A 22,931-nucleotide genomic window follows, 5' to 3' on the forward strand; every position below is an offset into this window, starting at 1 on the left:
AAATTCTTTAAATGCTAAATATTTATGTTAAAGTAAATACAACTATGCAACAACAAAGACATACCCCTAAGTTCCTTTGTCCTAATGATTTATTCCAATTTTTCCCTCTAAATGTGCAGTTTCTACAGTATGTTTCATTGAACTTGTCTCCTATGATTCTCTATAACTCATGTCCCTCAAAAAATCACAATATACAATGACTAAAGCTCTACAAAGCCTGACAATAAAGGAACATAATTAAATTTATTTGACTGCTTATTTAAAATTGGACTTAGAACCCTATGTTGCATATCATTTAAAGGCAGTTTATTTGACAGATTTTAGAATTTATCTCTCTAAAGAATGCAGAAAAGTATCAGTGGAGACTGCAGAGAGGAAGAAAGGAAATAATACTTGCTGAACAACTACCCTCTCCTAAGTGATTTACATGCATTGGCTGATTTCATCATCATGACAGGCTTGGTGGTAGATATTAGTGTGCTTTTCTATGAGATGAGACGCAGGTTCAAGAGGTTAAGTGAATGGTTTCAATATCAGCCAGCTGGAAAATGATGGAGTTGCAAATTGATCTCTATTCTTCCTGGTTCTAGGAAGTGCATCTGATCCTCTCTAAAATAATTTTAAAGTTTCTTGCAAATTATTTAAAAGCCTGATTTTTAGGAGATATTCCCCATTTCTCCAATTACCTAAGCTCATTATTGTACTAGCAACTACTTCTCTTATTTGTTTACACATTCCTAAGTACCTGGTTATCACTTCTTGTCTGCTGTGGCTGGTTTTGCATTCAGGATTCCTTGTATCTAAATCATGAAGAATTGATGAGCAATCGTTAGCAACAATTACAGTTATAAACATTTCCAGAGCTTTAAAAGGAAATAGGTACACACACATAGTAAAATCCATAATCCACAATCAATTTATAACCTGAGAATAATGCTGGTAGAACTATAATTTCTTTTGAGTATTACTGTGTACAGTATATTTTCAGTATCCCATGAAACAGGTTGTATAAACTGTATTTAGCAGAACTTTGAAACCAAGTTTTTCTCTGTACTTTCATTATCATACAGATTGCTATTTTAAAATAATCAAAATTAATGAGATAGTACTGTCTGGTGTGTGTGTATTTGTATATGTATGCATGTGCATATTCAGTTGCTCACTCATGTCAGACTTTTTGTGACCCCATGGACTGTAGCCCCCCCAGGCTCCTCCTGTTCATAGGATTTTCCCGGCAAGAATACTGAAGTGGGTTGCCATTTCCTCCATCAGGGGATCTTTCTGACCCAGGGATTGAACCCACGTCTCCTGCATTGCAGGTAGGAAATTCTTTATCACTTAGTCACTGGGAAAGCCCTGTGTATGCATATATATAATTATATAATCATTTATATTTGTTCTATGTCTATATAGTCATCTTTGTGTGTGTGTGTGCAGTTTTGAGTTGTGTCTACATTACCAGTTACATATAATGGATTTTGTTAACAGGTTGTGTGAGTTTATTTCTGACTCCCCATTCACTGTATGAGCTCGGCAAATCTGTTAAACTCACTATGAGTGCTTCTGATCACTGCTCTACCACAAACTTTATGACTTACAAAAGCACAAAATAGATTCCAATGGACTAAAATCAAAGTTTTGGCAGAGCTATGTTCCTAAAGGCTCTGGAGGAAAAAAAATTTTTTTGCCTTCACTGCTTTTAGAGGATACCTACATCCATTCAGTTGTGGCTGTTTTCATCGTCAGTATCAGAAATGGCCCATCAAGTTTTTCTTACATCAAATCACTTCAAACCTGATTCTCTCCTTCTGCCTGTAGCTTTCATCTATAAGAATTCTTTTGATACTCTCTCTACCATACTGACTGTTCTAAGATAGCCTATCACCTAAAAGATGGAGCCCACATTTCAGGATTCATGTTTGAGATCTGAGATAACAAGAGAAAATGTCTGATATGCATTGTGAGAAGGAAGAGAGTAAATTTAATATATATTATATAAAAACCTTTTATGACAAAGTTTTAGGGGAAAAAATACATAAAGCTATTCTTAATATATGATCAGAACCAAAGCAATGTGGGTAATTAGAAAGTGTGTTCTTCTTATCATAATTCCCGAGAAAAGTTTATCTTGCTGGTTACAGAAGAAAAGAAACATTTTTCTTTACTTTTCTGAGAGGGTGCAAGTCAATTTCATTTCATGATGCCAAAAAACATCAGTTGCATGTGGCAAAAAAACGTCATAGTTGCCTGTGGCAATATATTTACAAGAATTCTGAAGGTCAGCAGGAAGGATTGTCTTGGTTATGGTGGTAGAATTATGAATGTCACATATTGTCACCTTTTTTCCACTAGGTTGATATGTTTTAAATGTAGGTATATATGAGATCACTTCATGGGAAATAGATGGGGAAACAGTGGAAACAGTGTCAGACTTAATTTTTGTGGGCTCCAAAATCACTGCAGATGGTGACTGCAGCCATGAAATTAAAAGACACTTACTCCTTGGAAGGAAAGTTATGACCAACCTAGATAGCATCTTGAAAATCAGAGACATTCCTTTGCCAACAAAGGTCTGTCTAGTCAAGGCTATGGTTTTTCCAGTGGTCATGTATGGATGTGAAAGTTGGACTTTGAAGAAGGCTGAGTGCCGAAGAATTGATGCTTTTGAACTGTGGTGCTGGAGAAGACTCTTGAGAGTCCCTTGGACTGCAAGGAGATCCAACCAGTCCATCCTAAAGGAGATGAGTCCTGGGTGTTCATTAGAAGGACTGATGCTAAAGCTGAAACTCCAATACTTTGGCTACCTCATGCAAAGAGTTGACTCATTGGAAAAGACTGTGATGCTGGGAGGGATTGGGGGCAGGAGGAGAAAGGGACAACAGAGGATGAGATGGCTGGATGGCATCACTGACTCAATGGATATGAGTTTGCATGAACTCTGGGAGTTGGTGATGGACAGGGAGGCCTGGCGTGCTGCGATTCATGGGGTCGCAGAGTTAGACACGACTGAGCGACTGAACTGAACTGAACTGAACTGAACTGAGATGTGAGATAAAATAGGCATTACAAATGTAATTTAATGAAAGCTATCTAGTTTCACAGTATTTTCTCTTCCATAAAAAAATGATGATGCAATTTGATAACTGTCTACTTGTTTTAAGGAATAAGTGGCACAGCAAAAACTCTTAAGTTATGTTCCAGGAACAGAAAAATCTTTCAGGAAATATATGTTATAGTCATTAATTCATGATTAATTCCTTCTTTTGTAATTAAATAAATTTGTTTACTTTATTAGATACTTATTAAAATGTATTATTTGTTACTTATTTGTTTCTAAAGAAGTCCCATTTATTGTGAGCTTCCTGAGTGCCAGCACCATGTTAGGTATTGCAGATGTAATGGTTAGCCAAAAACAAGATTTCTGTCCTCGTGGAGCTTGGGTTTATTGAAAAGTATAGGAATAATTCAAAGTGACACAAATAAATTTAAGAAAAATTAAAAGCTCTAGCTAGGATGAGTGTTAGGAAAGAGTTCCATTGTTACAATGGAGAAATTTAAGAGGATGGGTTTAACCTAATCAGAGTTAATAGAAACTAACTAGATGAAAGGAGCAAGAGCAGATGAGTAATGGCAAAAGGAAACTCCAGGAAACGATAACAACATGTGCAAAGGTCCTGAGGTGAGATGAGTACAGCTCATGGGTGAAGAGGAAATGAAGTTCCATTGTGCTAGAACACTGAACCCAAGGCTAGAGTAGCAACAAATGAGTTTAAAGAAGTTATTAGAAGTGGAGATAATTAGAAGGAAATAAGGAAGGGAAATATCTGATAAGAGTGGAAAAGCAATATATGATGGAGAAGTGTTTATCTGATAAAAGGGGCTTCACTAACAGAAAGCTGTATTGCTACAGTCCTTTAAATTCCTGTAAGTGGATCTCCTGTTTCTACTGTTCCTCTTTTTTACTGTGGTTCCTGTCCCACACCATGAGAAATACCATGTGTCATGTGGTGTCCTGGAATCCATATTTCTACCATGAAGTTGCAAATATGGAAGGAGGAAGATATGTTGACCCATCATGAAGTAAAAGGTTTTTGTGAACTCTAGAAAGGACCATCTTTAGCAATATTTATATGGAAAAATAAGTGAACATTATGTCTAAACAACCAGATGATAGATTTCCTAGAGCAATGCAGTTTGTTCATAAATTGGTGAATGTATGACCTTAAAAGTGCCCTTATTTCATCCTGTTTGGGAATGGCAAGAATTATCTCTCACTAAAATCTCACCTGCAGACTTTCTCAGTGGCTCAGCAGTAAAATATCTCCTGCCAATGCAGGAGGCAAGGGTTTGGTCCCTGGGTTGGGAAGAACCCCTGGAAAAGGAAATGGCAACCCACTCCAGTATTCATGCCTGGAGGAGGAGGAGGAGGAGGCTGGCAAGCTGCAGTCTAGGGGGGTCACAAAGAGTCTGACAGAACTGAGCACACACATACAAACAAAAACTCACCTAACTATGATTCTAGGGGTGGTGACTGCTAAGATGTAGGTGGGTTAAAAAAAAAAAGTAAAGAGGAATCAATTTAAAAGAATAAATTAAACATTGATCTTGGTGATGAAGATGTCCAAATCATTTTACTTTTTGATATTAACCCGTCTTCTGGACAAAAGAGGCAACAGTGCTGGAATTTTGTTTTTCTTGAAATGTAAGTTTACAGAAAAGTCCTGCTTATTTAATTGTCTTAAAGCTAACCAAATTGTCTTAAAATTCAAATTCTAGAAAATGATTCATGTAGAACATAATTGTCATGATATCTTTAAAATGGTTGTTTATCAGCTTTTCTGAGATGAACTAATAAAAGATTCATGTTGATAATAGATTTTTTCCCCTTCTTATTTCAAGATGCTCTTATAAATATTAGAAAAAAATTTACAGGCAAACTAGAGTATTTAATATTATCATGCCATATTCTTGTATTTAGATTCCTCTTAGTTCTGAAATTGGTATCTGGCAAAATACATTCAGACTGATTCTTAAAAAAAAAAAATTAAAACTTTCTTGATTTCTTCCCTAACTCTTGTCTTCCTTGTGCTCAGCATAATACTAAGTGCTGGAGAATTCATAGTCTTCAAATAGACCGATAATTTAAAATCAAGTGCCAAATGTTGAGATAGAGATGTATGCAAGAAGCTATGCATCCACTTCTCCATAAGTGCACACACAATCTGAGGAGGAGGAGGATGGATTATGCAGAGAGGTATCCAAGGTGGCAGCGGCTGTCACTAGAGCTGCCTACTGAAGACGCTGTTTCCCAGACAAAGAGAACAAGGTATTCCATGCAGAGAATGCAGCATAAGCAAAAGTCTAAAAAAAAAAACAAAAGAAAAATGTTGCCAAACAGCATTTCGTTACCCTAAGCTTACTAATTCAGGGTTCAAAGACTCTTCTGGAATTAAATCAAAGGAAAAAAAAAAAAAAAACGAAATTAGAAGTCTATTGATTTCTCATTTTGGAATCTCTTTAAACCCAAAAAATCTTTTGGATTTCAATCAGTAATCAACATATATTTTTAATTTTTTAATTGAAGTAATCAATCCTAATTGACAGAAGTATTCTGCAAATGCAGTTCACTAGTTAATTTTGAATCATAGTTAATGTTTCTTCTGTGTATTTTAGGGGTAAAAAAAGTAAGCTTAGTAAAGTCAAGATGGTAATCTAAACAAACCTGTTTAAATGGTTGACTCAAGATCTTTTGGGGTTTAGGGTTCTTGTTGTAAAGCATCAATTATGTTTCATTCATAATACTTGAGAACTACTAAATTATTTAAGAATTTCTGGACATAGCAGTGCATTATAAAGAAAAATGTGAGACTTGGGGAGTGAAGTAGCCCACTTCAAAAGTAACCACGGAGGTCAAGGATTACTAGAGCCTGTTAATGAAAGTGCTGACCAAGATCTCCTTAACCCTAATTTCATTGATGTGTTCTGTTGACCCAGATGTGTTCCACCCAGATGTGTCATGCTGCTACTGCTAAGTTGCTTCAGTCATGTCCGACTCTGTGCGACCTCATAGACTGCAGCCCACCAGGCTCCCCCATCCCTGGGATTCTTCAGGCAAGAACACTGGAGTGGGTTGCCATTTCCTTCTCCAATGCATGAAAGTGAAAAATGAAAGTGAAGTCGCTCAGTCGTGTCCGACTCTTAGCGACCCCATGGACTGCAGCCCACCAGGCTACTCCGTCCATGGGATTTTCCAGGCAAGAGTACTGGAGTGGGTGCCATTGCCTTCTCCGAGATGTGTCATAAGTATCTCTAAATTACGAAGTCCAAAGTAGAAATCTTGATTTCTCCCTAACTTCCGTATTCTTAGAAATGCTCCTTCCCTAGTCTTCTCCATCTGATAAAATAACAACAACAACAAAATCCAAATCAATTACCCAATTATAGCTTGCCAACTGGTAGTTCTTGACAAGTCCATCCCCAACTGCCAACTCAGTCTAAGCCACTAGTACCCATCACAGGGGCTACTATTAGAACCTCTGGTTCTGCTCTTGACTCCTGACCATCCATTTATCACACAGTAGACAGAGTAATCTTCTTAAAGCATTTTGTTTGTTGTTCAGTCACTCAATCATGTCCGACTCTTTGTGACCCCATGGACTGAGCACACCAGGCTTCCCTGTCCTCCAGTACCTCCCGGAGTTTGCTCAACTTCATGTCCATTGAGTTGGTGATGCTATTTATCTCATCCTCTTCCATTCTCTTTTCCTTTTACTTTCCATCTTTCCCAGCATCAGGGTCTTTTCCAATGAGTCAACTGTTCACAACAAATGGCTAAAATATTGGAGCTTTAGCTTTAATATCAGTCCATTCAATGAATATTCAGGGTTGATTTCCTTTAGGATTGACTGGTTTGATTTCCTTGCAATCCAAGGGACTCTCAAGAGTCTTCTCCAACACAACAGTTCAAAAGCATAAATTCATCAGTGCTCAGCCTTCCTTATGGTCCCCTTCTCACATCTGTACATGACTACTGGCAAAACCACAGCTTTCACTAGACAGGCCTTTATCGACAAAGTGATGTCTCTGCTTTTTAATGTGCTGTCTAGGTTTGTCATAGCTTTTCTTTCAAGGAGCTAACCTCTTTAAGTTTCATGCTTGCAGTTACTATCCACAATGATTTTAGAGCCCAAGAAAATCAAATCTGTCACTCTTTCTACTTTTTTCCCTTTTATTTACTATGAAGTGATGGGACCAGATGCCATAATCTTAGTGGGGTTTTTTTTGTTGTTGTTTTGTTTTCTTTTAATGTTGAGTCTCAAGCCAGTTTCAGTTCAGTTTAGTTCAGTTCATTTGCTCCATCATGACTGACTGACTGTGACCCCATGGACTACATGCAGCATGCCAGATTTCCCTGTCCATTACCAACTCCCAGACCTTGCTCAAACTCATGTCCATCCAGTCAGTGATACCATCCAACCATCTCATCCTCTGTCATCCCCTTATCCTCCTGCTTTCAGTCTTTCCCAGCATCAGGGTCTTTTGCAATGAGTCAGTTCTTTGCATCAGGTGGCCAAAGTATTGGAGTTTCAGCTTCAGCATCAGTCCTTCCAATGAATAGTCGGGAATGATTTCCTTTAGGATGGACTGGTTGGATCTCCTTGCAGTCCAAGGGACTCTCCAGAGTCTTCTTCAACACCACAGTTTAAAAGCATCAACTTAAACCTACATACTATTTTTTTAATTTAAAGTTATTTATTTTAATTAGAGGCTAATTACTTTACAATATTATTTAAAACTTAAAACCAAATCCTTTCCCATGACCTGAGAAGTCCAGGATAATGGGATTCCAGCTTATCTCTGCACATTCACGCCACTGTACACTTCTGGCTCCATCCTCAGTGACCTTCCTTGGGTCCACTATAACACACTGAGCTCTACCCTGCTTAAAGCATTTGTAAATTTCTTTCTCAGGTTTCAGTGTAAATGGAACTTTTTCTAAGTTGTTGGACCTTGTGTTGCTGTCTATCACAGCCCTTTCTTTGTTTCCTTTTAGCATTCATCTCGACTTGTAAATATTATTATTATAATTATTATTTGGTGGTGTATAGTGGGTGGGTAGGAAATTGGTTGGTTTATACCTGCTGCCCTCCTGTAGCACATTCATCCTCCACTATTTTTATGCAGAGCAAAGCACAATGCATAGAACATAATAAACAGTAAGTGTTTGTTGAATGATTTGATGTATCATAAATATAGATCTAGTCAATGAGTAGCTGCAAGTTTTCTGACAAGAATATGAATAGCAGGGAGTATTTTTTTAATTGATAACATAATTATAGAATTTTCTTTTCACTTCATGTAAATGTTTAATCTTCTTACATTACATACATCATCCACTTGAGAGTTAAAATAAAGAGTTCATTTAAGTAAGAATAGGGCAATATTCTATAAAATTATATTTATTACTAAGGTTTCAAAAGCATAGAGGAAAAATTAGAAATTAACATAATTAAAATAACACAAACAAATAAAACAGAAAGAGGCTGTTCTCATTTCTGGTACTACTTACACTTCATCTAAAACAATAAGTTCAAAGAGAGTCTTGGCCAATCAGTACCCCTTAAAATTATTTAATTTTTCAAAATTTATAGCTGTCTTATTTTGTGTATTCCTTAGAAAACACAATCCTTGTATATTCCATTATGTATACGGAGAAGCTATTTAATTTTCATTTGACAGATATTGAAACTGAAGTTCAGAACAAATAAGAATCTTGCTTGAGGGTATCCAACTAGGGATTGCTAGTTCAATGGTGTTTCCATGATAAAATCTTATTTTCTAAGTACTTTTTTGTCACATATAACCCAAATCAAACTCAAATGCCTAAAAAGTTGGACTAACCAGTTTGGAGCTGGGAGGGGGAACATGGTGAAGGAAAGAGCAGTGGTTCTCAATGAGATGACCCTATTCAGCAGCCCACTAAGTTGGCACCATATAAGAAAGTGGCATGACATCTGACTTCTAAACACTGATAACTCTTTCAGACTTTGAACAAACTGACACTCATGACATCTAATCTGTCTGTAGATGGCTTTGATCTTGAGCTGAAAGTTAGCAACCTCTTTAAATATGCCACACACATTTTTAAAAAACTTCAAATATTCAGAGATTTTGGCAACAAAGTGGGTTTAAACTTACATCGTTGCCAGAGCAGAACCTTAGAACCTATAATTTTGTGTGTGTTATTTTCTTCCAACTAAAAATACTTGCTGGGCTAGATATATAGAATTAATATTGCAGCATGACAAGATGAATACATTTCATTACAGTGTGTGGTTAAGTGTATGGACTTTCATTAATTTGGCCTCAGGGAAATAGTTACAACTTAGACCTTGGAATGATGCATAAGGCTTCTTCATACGTGAAGAACTTGACTCCTGAACTTGACTCTACAGTTTTGAGAGTCACGTTTAAATAGACAAACTTAAGGTGCTTTTAAAAATCTATTAAAGTCTATTAAAAATCTTCTAGTAGAAGAAGATTTTGTGTAACTCCATGGTATTTTCTATGAAGTTTGCCGTTAAAATTTTATTTTAGAATAATTGTAAAAGATTAAAATTTTTATATGCAGTAAGAGGACTACACCTATCTAGGAAAAAACCTACCTAAGGAGACAAAAGAATTGTAGACAGAAAATTATAAGACACTGATTAAAGAAATCAAAGACAACATAAACAGATGGAGAGATATTCCATGCTCCTGAGTAGGAAGAATCAAAACTGTGAAAATGACTAAACTACCAAATGCAATCTACAGATTCAATGTGATACCTATCAAATTACCAATGGCATTTTTCACAAAACCAGATCAAAAATTTCACAACTCATATGGAAACACAAAAGACCCTGAATAGCCAAAGCAGCCTTGAGAAAGAACAATGGGGCTTAAGGACTCAACCTTCCTGACTTCAGATTATATAACAAAGCTACAGTCATCAAGACAGCATGGTACTGGCGCAAAAACAGAAATATAGACCAAAGGAACATGATAGAAAGCCCAGAAATAAACACATGGATAAGGTACCTATGGGTACCTTATTTTGACAAAGGAGGCAAGAATATACAATGGAGAAACAGACATAGAGAACAGACTTACAAACACGGGGAGACAGGAGGACAGGGTGAGATGTATGGAGAGAGTAACATGGGCATTTACACTACCATATGTAAAATAAATAGCCAACAGGAATTTGCTGTAGGTCTCAGGGAATTCAAACAGGGTCTCTATATCAACCTAAAGGGATGGGATGGGGAGGGAATGGGAAGGAGGTTCAAGAGGGAGGGGACATATGTATACTTCTGGTTAATTCTTGTTCGCAGAAAACAACAAAATTCTGTAAAGCAATTATCCTTCAAATAAAAAATAAATTTAAAAAATTAAAATATTTTTATACAGTCAGAGCTACATCAGTTACACATCTTGCCAAATCATACTAATTTAACACAGAGGGCTTACTGAAAAAAGACATTCTCAAGGTAAACTTTTCCACTTTTTTAGTAGTGGTGATCTGAGTCTACTGAGCAATCTATGTTCGATTTATATAAATTTATACTCAGAAATGTATGCTTCCTTTTGATTGTTTATTCATTTAGAAACTTTTTTTTTTTAAAGTGACTACTGGAGTTTAGAAATTTCCGTTGGCATGCTGGTTGTAAGAGGAATAAAAAGATAACATCCAACACTTCTGGGACTCATTTCTCAGACAGACAAATAAATTGGTATAATATAATGTAATATAATATATACTTACCATATAGTATAGTTGGCCTTCCCTATCTGTAGGTTCCATATCCGTGGGTGTGTGTGCCACGTGTGTTCATTTGCTCAATCATGTCCAATTTTTGCGACACCGCAGACTGTAGCCCACCAGGCTCCTGGGTCCATGGAATTTTCCAGGCAAGAATACTGAAGTGGGTTGCCATTTCCTCCTCCAGGGGATCTTCCTAACCAGGGACTGAACCTATGTCTCTTGTGTCTCCTGCATGGGCAGGTGGATTCTTTACCACTGCACCACCTGCGAAGCCCACATCCATTGGATACGGAGGGCCAGTTTTAAAGAACTTGGGTGTTTGTGGGTTTTGGCATCCGAAGGGCATCCTAGAACCAAACAATCCTTGATTAATACTGAGAGATGACTCTACTATAATGTAACATAAAACATCACCTAATAACATCATCCAACATAACATAATGTAATGTAATAAAAACCATTATAAGTTTTCTGAGAAGGATATCAATTTCAGACACACAAATCCAGTATCTCAATTCTTATCAACAGATATGAAGTAAATTAATTTCTCCCCTGTCTATTGACAATGGTTTGTAGGTTCTTCAAATTGTCTTAACTAGTTACAACTCATACTTTGGCACACATCTAACTTGAAATAATAAATGAGTCCAAACATTTCTGAAAGTAGCTTGAGTAATGTCTATTTATTTAAGAGATTTTTAAAAGAAACTTCTAAGGGCTGTACTCCCTTAAGAATTTAAAAGGATAAAAATAGCTTTGTATGAGTTTGCAAGTCTGAAGATTTAGGATGACAGCACTTTCACTTTTAAGTAGATAAGGAAAATGATCTGATTTAGAAAGCCAGTAATATATTCAATTATTCTTTGCTGTCAATAAAAATAGGCTGGAATTTATCTACTCAGAGTTGGTTTAGGAGATTTTATAATTACTGCACTTAAAGGTAATAAAAATTGCCCACACCCATTATTGTTACTATCAGAAGCCCTGGAGAATATACTTGAAGTTTATTATGAGTAAATATCAGGAATAAATTCTCTTGTTATGACATTTACTTCACAAGCTGGCAACTCAAATAGATGTAGATTACCTTATGTTTGAAATAAAATTACCTTGTCCATGCAGGCTTTTGGGCTTCCCTTATCGCTCACTTGGTAAAGAATCCTCTGCAATGTAGGAGACCCCGGTTCGATCCCTGGGTCGGGAAGATTGGCTGGAGAAGGGATAGGCTACCCACTGCAGTATTCTTGTGCTCCCTTTGTGGCTCAGCTGGTAAAGAATCTGCCTACAGTGTAGGAGACCTGGGTTTGATCCCTGGGTTGGGAAGATCCTCTGGAGAAGGGAAAGGCTACCCACTCTAGAATTCAGACCTGGATAATTCACAGAGTTGGCCATGACTGAGTGATTTTCACTTTCACTTTTCATGCAGGCTATTATGAATGCACCTAAAATTTAAGTGTTACCTTTCATATTTCTGAATTGCTGTTTTCCCCCAGGCATGGATCTGGACTCAGTCACTAATGCATGCTTTTTCAAAGTGTCATTGCAAAAAGTCATTATATTTCTTGGAAAAAAATATCTTAAACCAATTATTAGAACTTATGAAGTGCTGTTATTTTCAAAGTCATTTATGAACATTAATTAATCAGCGTCCAGGACAGATATCTAACAAATATAGCATTTAGTTCCAGGAATAACATAACAAACTTGCAAAGATTTCAGCTTAGCATACTGCCTAGTCTTTGACAGGGATGGGGAGCAAAACACTTTATTACATCAAGACTTATTTTCTCTCTCATTGAGCTCCAACTTACTACTTTTATTTAGAGTCATCACATTTACTTCTCTTCTGAATTTACCTTGGACAAGATATATCTCTCCCAAGATATGCCTTACCAGACTAAAAACTATGTTCTGAAAAATAGGAAAGCAATCTGACATTTCTGATATGTTTTCAAAAACTACTATATTCCAAAAATTTTACTTTATTATATTTCTTTCAAGAATATGTTATTTACCCACAAAAATCTGGAGTTCAGTTTAGCATATTATTTTAGTCAGACTTATACAAGAAAAATACTTATTTTCCTGAGGAAACTAAGAAAAAACAAATCTCCCTGACAGTTGGCTGTTTAATTCAGTCCAGAAAGCAAGCTACATGTTTCAGGCATCATTCATTCTCTCTGTCGAGGACTATACCAAGAACTATGAAGTACAAAACTATTAAAAATAATGAGGGAAACAACTTTGCATTTCTGTAAAAGTTATGTTACTGTGTCAAGACATTAGAGAAATAGCTACTATTTATAATTTCATAAAGAAAATGAATTTTAGTATGGAAAATTAGAAAATATAATCAACAAGTGTTAAGACAACAAAACCATACAGGATTTTGATATTTTTTGTTGTTAATTCTTTCAATAACTTGTTTTAAAAGGTCCACCAGATTTCCTAGACCTGTAATTGCACTTATATATATAGACGATGTTCAAGAAATACAGATGAAGATCTTGGCACACAATCTTTGGTCAATGGACCAAGTTAAACTTAATTTTATGGTAGTGAGATAAAAGAAATATAAATATTTTAAAAAGATATAAAGAACACCCATGATTTTCAGATTTTTATTTTTTTCAAAACACGTCTTAAATGACAATAATAATGAATTCATTCATATAAAGTAACATACTCCTGTGCCAAATAAGATATTTTGAAATTAAACACATAAAGCAAACTAGTATTCATACTCAATTTCATTTCATGAGTGAATATTTCATCACAAAATGCCAAAAACATAATTATCTCCCAAACATTTCATAGATTCAGTTCAGTTCAGTTCAATCGCTCAGTCTTGTCTGACTCTTTGCAACCCCATGGACTGCACCACAGCAGGCTTCCCTGTCCATCACCAACTCACAGAGCTTACTCAAATTCATATCCTTTGAGTTGGTGATGCCATCCAACCATCTCATCCTCTGTCATTCCCTCCTCCTCCCACCTTCAGTCTTTCCCAGCATCAGGGTCATTTCCAATGAGTCAGTTCTTCACATCAGGTGGCCAAAGTATTGAAGTTTCAGCTTCAGCATCTTCACATCAGGTGGCCAAAATATTGAAGTTGCAGCTTCAGCATCAGTCCTTCCAATGAATATTCAAGACTGATTTCCTTTAGGATGGACTGGTTGGATCTCCTTGCAGTCCAAGGGACTCTCAAGAGTCTTCTCCGACATCACAGTTCAAAGGCATCAATTCTTCGGTGCTCAACTTTCTTTATAGTCGAACTCTCACATCCATACATGATTACTGGAAAAACCATAGCTTTGACTAGATGGACCTCTGTTTGTAAAGCAATGTCTCTTCTTTTTAATATGCTGCTAGATTGGTCATAGCTCTTCTTCCAAGGAACAAGCAAGCATCTTTTAATTTCATGGCTGCATTCACCATCTGCAGTGATTTTGGAGCCTCAAAAATTAAGGTCTCTCACTGTTTCCATTGTTTCTCTATCTATTTGCCATTAAAATCTCACTACACTGTCTGAATTTTTCTTTTTTCACTGAACAGTGAAAACTATATCATAGTTTTGAGTGAAAACTATATCATAGTTTTAACAAAGTTGAGCCAGAACTTCTCTCTTTTTAAAAAAAAATTTTTTAAAGCTTATTATTCTTTAATAAAAAAATTGAAGTATATTTGATTTACAATGTAGTGTTAATTTCTGCTGTTAAGTGACTCAGTTATGCATATACTGATATATACATTCTTTCTTGAAATACTGTTTCTATAATGATTTATCATAGGGTATTGACCATAGTGTTCTTTGCTTTTCAGTAGGACATTGTTGTTTATCCATTCTATATATAAAGCCTTACTTCTAGTAACCCCAAACTTTCATTCCATCTCTCCACCAACCCCCTCTCTCTTGGCAACCACCATTTGTTCTCTATGTCCATGATTCTTTTTCTGTTTCATAGACAAGTTTCACTTGTGTCATATTTTAGATTCAACATAAGTTGTTGTTCAGTCACTAAGTTGTGTCTGACTCTTTGTGACTGCATGGACTGAAGCACACCAGGCTCTCTATCCTCCATGTCTTCTGAAATTTGTTTAAATCCATATCCATTAGTGGGTGATGATGTCAAATGGTATTTTTTCTTTCTCTTTCTGTCTTAACTTCACTTAGTATGATAACCTCTAGTTGCATCCAGGTTGCTGCAAATTGCATTATTTCATTATTTTTTATGGTTGTAATATTCCATTGTACCACAGCTTATTTATCCATTCACCTGTCAATGGATATTTGGGTTGTTTGCATGTCTTGACATTGTAAATAGTGCTGCTATGAACATAGGGGTACATGTATCTTTTTGTATAAAAGTTTTGTTAGGTTGTATGCCCAGAAGTAAGATTGCTGGATAATATAGTAATTCTATATTTAGTTCTCTGAGGCACCTCCATACTGTTCTCCATAGTGGCTGTATCAATATACATTCCCACCAGCCATGTAAGATTCCCTTTTTTCCACATCAATTCCAGCACTTGTTTTTGTAGACTTTTTAATGATGGCCATTCTGATCAGTGTGAGGTGGTATGATATAGTAGTTTTGATTTGCATTTCCCTAATAAAAACTGATGTTGAGCATCTTTTCATGTTCCTATTGGCCATCTGTATTTCTTCTTTAGAGAAATGTCTAGGTTTTCTGCTCATTTTTCCATTGGGTTATTTGTTGTTCATGAGTTGTATGAGTTGTTTGTATATTCTGGAAATTAAGTCCTTGTCAGTCACATAGTTTGCAATTTTTTTTTCCTGTTCTCTAGGTTGTCTTTTCATTTTGTTTATGGTTTCCTTTGCTATTCAAAAGGTCAAGATGGACCAGAACTTCTAAGGGTTCTTTGCTCTTTGGAAAAATATTCAATTTACCCATTATTTTTGAAAAGTCCAATTAAGAAAGCTTAACACAATTGTTTAGGCTAATGAAAATATGGGGGAGCGGAAACGTGAAAAGCTTTGCAGCATGTTGTGTGGGTTATGGTTGTTAAAACCTGTTTTGTACTAAAAATGATACCACTCTGCAGCTTGCTATAGAATCACAGTGTTTTAAAGGCACTTGGAGATCATGCAATCCCAATATCTCATTTTACAGATCAATAAACTGAGGATCGTGTCTCCATAAATTCATTTCTAAAGTTTTGGGGATTAGAACTGAATTATTTAAAATAATTAAAAAGGGTACTATGATGGTTAATTTTATGTGTTAGTGTGACTAGGGCTAGAAGGTGCCCAAATAATCTTTGTGTATTTGTGAGGGTGTTTCTGCATTTGAATCTGTAGATTGAGTGAAGCAGGTAACCTTTTTCAATTTGGAAAAGTCTCATCCAATTCATTAAAAGTAGAAAAAAAATAGAAAAAAGTAGGAAAGTATGGAAATAACTTACCATGTTCATAACAGTGTATAGCAAAAAGTAGGAGAGTAGAAGTATAGACATGATTTACCATGTTCACAACAGTGTATAACAGTACACGCAGTCAGTAAAGGGAGTCATTGGAAATCCTTCCTAAATGTCAAAGGCACATGTATATCACAAAGAATATTTTCCTTGAATGGACTGATGGAAACACAACTGGTTTCATTCTTTGGCACCATTTTGTGTTGAGTAAGAGAATTACTCATTTTTCTTGAAGCTGCTTTAGAATTTGACATACAAACAGATTGAATCCGTTTTCATAATCTATTGAGCACTTAAATTAGTAACTTATTTTGCTGGGGCTTTAGTTCATAGTAGCAGATGACAGCAGCTCTGTTTGTTAACAACTTGCAGTGTTGCACGCAACATACTCAACACTTGTGTACATTATGTCCTTTAACCCTCATAATAATGACATGAGAATGTTAAAAGATGTATCCAACATCACACCAAGAGTAGAGATTCAAATCAATCTAATCAAAACTTGCACTGTTTAATATTAATGCCAAATTATATTCTGAAAAATGTAGTATGGATGGATGAAAATATAAATGATATATTACATATTGAATAATACAAACATTTAATACTCCCATGATTATGAATTAAAATCCACCTGCAAATGTATATGTTGTTGATAAGAACTGACTTAGCTTTTGGATTCATACTCAAATGACCATGCATCTAGTTCTCTTAATCAGCAAAAATGAAAATCTCATAGTATATCTCATGCTCATTATGACTATATCTCAGTCTCTACTATGGGAACCAGGACACGAATCTTATCTCTAACCAAGGTGAGAAAACCATTAAGACCAGGTGCCATCACTGGTATGTGATCAATACAAATGTGTGTTGTTCAGGCAGCTGTGACTGTGCCAAATGATATTTTCAGTTGCTTGTTTATTTTGTTCCATCAAAGCACAGTCAGATCTTAAGGTGCAGGGATAATCAGGTTCATTGATTTTACTGCATGCTTGACATACTCCAGCAAGGAGCAAGTTCTGAACTGTGTAAAGTCACTGCCCATCTGCTGTCGATCGGGTATTTTAAGCAGTTCTAAAATATTTTGGAAATGAAAATGACAAAATCCAACTTTGGGGACTGTGTGATTTGAGAGTTGCGAGGAGAGTTTATATATTTTCAATGTAATTGAGATGTTGTCATGTTAAGAAGGCAAAAAATAGTGTGTCCATTCCTCAGCTCCGCGGGACACCAAACCTAATTGACTGATAGCTAGAGTAGGCTGACAGCAGGACAAACCCCTCAAGGCTGTTTGTGAAGGAAATAGATGGCTGCTTAGAGAGGCAGAGGTGTTCTCATTAACCTTTCCTCCTCCTATACTGCTGTCTCCAGACTGTAGGATCCCAGGAATTGAGACCACTGACTTTACCAGGTACATCCAAGAGAAGAGTCAACCCACAGGAATCTTTCTAAAGCTTGGACAGTATAAAATTATATTTATAGTTGCAAAAAACATTGGCAAAAAAAAATTGACCAAAATGTCAAAAACTTTAAGTAATTCTGTTTCTGGATTTATTTATCATATAAAAATAAGGCCACACACATTGCTAACAATTTGTAGTAATTACCTGAGAACTGTTCATGCACCCTCTTCCTTGGGATAATTCAGAATTGATTTTAAAATTAAGCTTTGCTATGAGAAATTGCTTATTGGAGCCATTAGATTATTTTTGTTGGCTACTTTTTCCCTACTTTAATTTTTCTTTGCCAGAAAGCATTTTTTCTGCTATTTTTATTACCAAACCTGATACAAAAGTGAGTTGCGAATAACATCAAGTATATAGTTATGCTACTGGGTGCAAATATTTCTCTCCCAAGTTGATTCAGAGATCAAAGCACATCATGCTTTACAATAGTTGACATTTTTAAAGAATCCCTAGTATAAACAAACAATTATATTTTATTTCCAAAACTAGAGTCAAATTTTAAGTTACTGAACTAAATTGCTTAGAGCATATAAAATATGGACATCTTAGCTATGGAAAATGCAATTTCTTTCATATTGACCATCACTATCAAGAGATTTATATATACTCTCCATAGAAGCCACAGCAGTGACAACTTCATGCATTAATTCAGCACCTTCTGAATATGTGTAATCATGTGTGAACACTAAAATTCCAAAGTGTTTAAAATTTCTTTATTTAATGTACCATATTAGATATTTACAAGATTTTAATAATATACATTTTTTATTTCCAAACAAGTATGCTTTTGAATGTTACCTTGTCACAGGGGCTTTTTTTTTAACAGAATAATTTGCTTTTTTAAAAATGAAAGAGTTATGGTTTTATTCATCATATAAGTGGCTGAATAGCAAAACAACAAAAATTGTGATGACAACTGACAGGAAATGGATGCTAGGTTCTAAGACTGAAATGCCTCTGGAACTCAAACCTGCAAAATACAAAAATGAAACAAAATATATTGAGAAAAAGTAAAATCATTTGTTAGATTAATTCTTCATGAACCAAACACATACTATTATTTCTCTTTTAATACCACATTTATTATACTTGTTTCACTTACATTGTGTTTAATTTTAGGAAGTGTTTTTAACCCTCTGATTTAGGATATCTGTTTTAAATATAAAAAGAAAATAGAAAAATGCCTAAAGGGCAGAATAGGATTGGCCAACATGTAGTGGCTGATGAGTTATACTCAGTCACATCTTCGGATAGATAAGTGAGTGATTCTTCTAAAGCAGAAATAATAACATTATTATATACTAAATCTGACTGATTGGTGTTACCTGCTTAGGATATCATGTTGAGAGGATTTGAAAGTACTAACTCAGCTCAGTATGAATGCCATAGTTGATTAGTGATGTCTGCCATGAAAATGGCAATGGAGATGTACCTACACATACATCACACTTGTTCTCCCTGCTCTGAGAAGCTTGCAGGTACCCATGGAAAAACTTTCTAGTTTTGTGCCAACAGGATAAAGCATATACATACCAGTGACAGTTGTGAAGTTGTTTTTTTTTTTTTTTGAGTTTCAAATGAGGAAACATATAAAACTGCTTGTCATATGTAAGCATGTTGGAAATTTGAGGGATTAAAGAAAATTGACTCATCACCTCTTGCTCACAATTGAAATATGGAAAAAATAGACCTTTTTTTTTTCAACGAATATTTAAACAAAAATTGGAAAGATTCATAGAACCCAGACTTCATGCTGGCAGCTGTCTTTATTCAAAATCCACAACAGCAATGGTGATTCAACTTACTTGACATTTTTGGAATCCTAATTTCCTCACTGCTGCTTCCATCCCCACCATCACTAACTGTTCTTATTTCAATCAAGTAGTCCTCTTCAAAGGGAACCAGAAGCTCAGCAGATGTATTGTTTGTTTCCAAAATATGAGTTTTACTCTGTCTGTTTTGCCGGTACAGAATCTGAATAAAATGATGAATCGTGTTAAATGGACATGTAGCTTCTCGAAGGTGCAGAAACTCTTACAGAACACTAGCACTGTGAGCCTGATACATGCCGTAGTCCTTGGATGGAAATATCTGGTCTACACTTTTTCTTTAAATTTGGTTATTAAGAAAAAATATTTCCTTTTTGGCCAATGCTTCTAAAATCAGTATAGAGTTATCTCTATTAATTAAATAGCTTGAGGCCATTATCTCTGGAGCTTGCTGTGGAAAGTTACTGATTAGTTTGGACCCATTTCAAATGTCTGAATACTATATGCATTTGTCAGCAGATGATGTTCTTTACCACTGATGGAAATGGTTTATCTTGATATTTGATGATTGGATTGGATTTTTTTGTTGGATTTCTTTTATATTGCTGATAGATGATATCCTTCTGTAGCCTAAGTTCTAGAAATTCTACTTGAATATACTTTTTGATCTCGTTGTCATCTCACATTTTTAATATCTAAATACACAATCATATTTTTTGAATATGGGTGAGTTGCTTGAAGAAAAAAATGTTGCATACTGTAAAGATTTATTTGTTAATGCTTCATGACACATTACTGACCTCACAGTATAAAATTTACCATGAAGAACTTAAAAGCAGTAATGCTAAATATTTTCAAAGCATTAGAACAAAGATTCCTATATTTCCACATGCATAAAATTTGTTTCTTATTTGGTTCTAACATTTATCATTACTTAGGCAGCTAAGTGATCTGTTTAAAGGAAAAACAGAATACTCACCTTGTAGCCTAACACTTCAGACTCATTTTCCATAGTTTTTACATGCTCCCAGTTTAGGCATAACTTAGAGTTTGTCAACTTCCAGGCAATGTTAGCTGGTGGTTGGCTTGGAGCTTTAAAAAGATAATCAAAGTTCCAAATGAATATTAATTAGCTCATGGTTACTGTATGACCCGACAACATGAAAAGGAAAAATAAGTCCTGGATAATTAGCATAAAAGGAGGTAAAATGTTTTCAGTGTCATTTCAAATATCATATTAATTCTAATCAGAGGAAGTAAATTCATTCAAATTCCGGTCATTTGGAAATGTTTTTGTGACAAACATAAATTAATAATGGTATGCCACATTTCCAGTATTAATTTAGTAATCATTTCTGTTGAATTTGTTTACTATATGTAAATAGATGGAAGGCTCCTTTATCTAATGTTTAATTTGCCCATCAATCAATGAGCCTCTCAGACAAACTCAGGTTGCAAACTTTTTACATATATCAATACAGAGGTGTACATTCCTAGTAGTCCTTTACTTTTAATCTTGTATTAATTAGGACTCATTGACTATAAATAACACAACCAACTCAAGTTGTTTTAAACAAAATATTAGCAATAGATTGTGAAGGATATAAGGGACTCTCTTGGAATTCATGGCAGAATGCAGCAGAACCTCAGAGGAACAAAAAATATCTGAAAGCCAGGAAGTTCCTCTCTCTACCTCTCACAGTAGGGTTTGCTGCAGGCTAATCTTGCCAGGGACCACCTCTTTGTTCTGTCAATATATGCAGCAGAAATCAAGACTGCCTACCTCATCTGAGATTTGAAACCTCCTTTGTTGAGAGATAGTTCAAGCTAGAATCTCCAGGTAAAAGCTAATGATTGGCTTAATTTGGCCATATTCTATTTTACCCTAATCCATTGTGGCTAGACTGTGAGAAAGACATATGACTCTCAACACAGGTAGAGCCAGTAGGAACCATGAAGAGGGAAAGTGATTACAAACTGGGTGATCATCCCAAAAGGTGTCTGCCCTGAATCCGAACTGTGGTTTTAGTTCCCTGAGATTAATGTTTTCTGGGAGAAGGAAGGTGTGAAGTTCAAGAAGACATATTTAGAATTAGCCTTCTAAAGTAATGGATCTCATCCAACTGGAAGATTTTACATACAAGAAAACTAGAGTCCAGGTTGAAAGTCTGCTTCTTCAAAACCATATAGATAATGAGTGCTTAAGCCCAGTCAGTATTCTGGTTTCTTGACTTTTAATCTAGGTTTCTTTATTTTTTCTGCATGACAACATACTGCTTCTCAAAGATTTGAGTTCACGTGATTATTTTTGAGATTTAAGAAACTGAAGAGATTAAATATAATTCAGCTGGATAGCAGAGGCAAAGATAAAACTACCCAGAAAGATGTTTTTGGCATCTTACTTGAATTTATGAGGCTGAATGAGCATAATATTTAACTCATTATAACATTGATGGAAATGATTTCTTTTGGAGTTTTAACTCAACGGCTATTTCGTGTCTTATGTGCCGCTGGAAGAATTACAGGGTGTCACCCAACATTGCCTTATGATATACCTACTTGCCTTCTCTAAGCCCATGGAATGTCATACACCTAGTCACTTATACCTCAACTGGCACATAATAGAGAGAGAAATGTTTCACCCATGCTCCCATGGGGCTTAGTTCATATATTTTATTATGAATTTATCCCACTGAATTATAGTTATTCATAGTTTCTTTAAATTTACTGAGAATGCATTACCAGCCTCTAGCATAGTGGTTGGCATGTAGGCAGAGGCATATATATTATATATATTGAATAAGTGACTGTGTAATAGATGGCTAAAGAAAAACCACTCAGGGTCCAATGTGATTTTCTCAGATCATGTAGATTATGCACTGGACTGTGAGCAGACCCATAGGTGATACAATGTGGCAAATCTATTCATTATGCTATCCTACAGTTGAGGCTAATTGACATGGTCAAACCTATAGAAATCCATATGAATTTATAAAATGAACATGCCAGGTGAATAAACCATGTCCTAGTACATTTCTTGACAATATAAACCAAATAATAATTAAAAGCCTGAAAGTTTTGTATGTAGTAAGAATTCAGTGAAGAGGAACTAAAGAGCTTCTTGAGAAGATGAAAGAGGAGAGTGAAAAGTTGGCTTAAAGCTAACATTCAGAAAACAAAGATCATGGCATCCGGTCCATTACTTCACAACAAATAGATGGAGAAACAGGGAAAACAGTGGCAGACTTTATTTTTTGGGCTCCAAAATGACTGCAGACGGTGACTGCAGCCATGAAATAAAAAGACGCTTACTCCCTGAAAGAAAAGTTATGACCAACCTAGGCAGCATATTAAAAAGCAGAGACATTACTTTGCCAACAAAGGTCCATCTAGTCAAGGCTATGGTTTTTCCAGTAGTCATGTTCAGATGCGATTGTTGGACTA

The 22,931-nt window shown here is 35.5% G+C and overlaps 1 protein-coding gene across 1 annotated transcript in view; it reads right to left on the reverse strand.

The window, feature by feature from the left end:
* Window positions 1-18,414: 18,414 nt before the first annotated feature.
* CNTN6 (contactin 6) overlaps window positions 18,415-22,931 on the reverse strand; it is a 262,943-nt gene continuing 258,426 nt past the window's right edge. The window contains exons 20-22 of the mRNA XM_025272271.3: window positions 20,467-20,579; window positions 19,524-19,692; window positions 18,415-18,688 (exon numbers count right to left, since the gene is read on the reverse strand). Coding sequence (XP_025128056.3) covers window positions 18,582-18,688; window positions 19,524-19,692; window positions 20,467-20,579 — 389 coding nt within the window. The 3' untranslated portion in view covers window positions 18,415-18,581. The remainder of the gene's footprint in view (window positions 18,689-19,523; window positions 19,693-20,466; window positions 20,580-22,931) is intronic.

Source organism: Bubalus bubalis, chromosome 21, assembly GCF_019923935.1.
Source record: "Bubalus bubalis isolate 160015118507 breed Murrah chromosome 21, NDDB_SH_1, whole genome shotgun sequence".
NCBI lineage: Eukaryota > Metazoa > Chordata > Mammalia > Artiodactyla > Bovidae > Bubalus > Bubalus bubalis.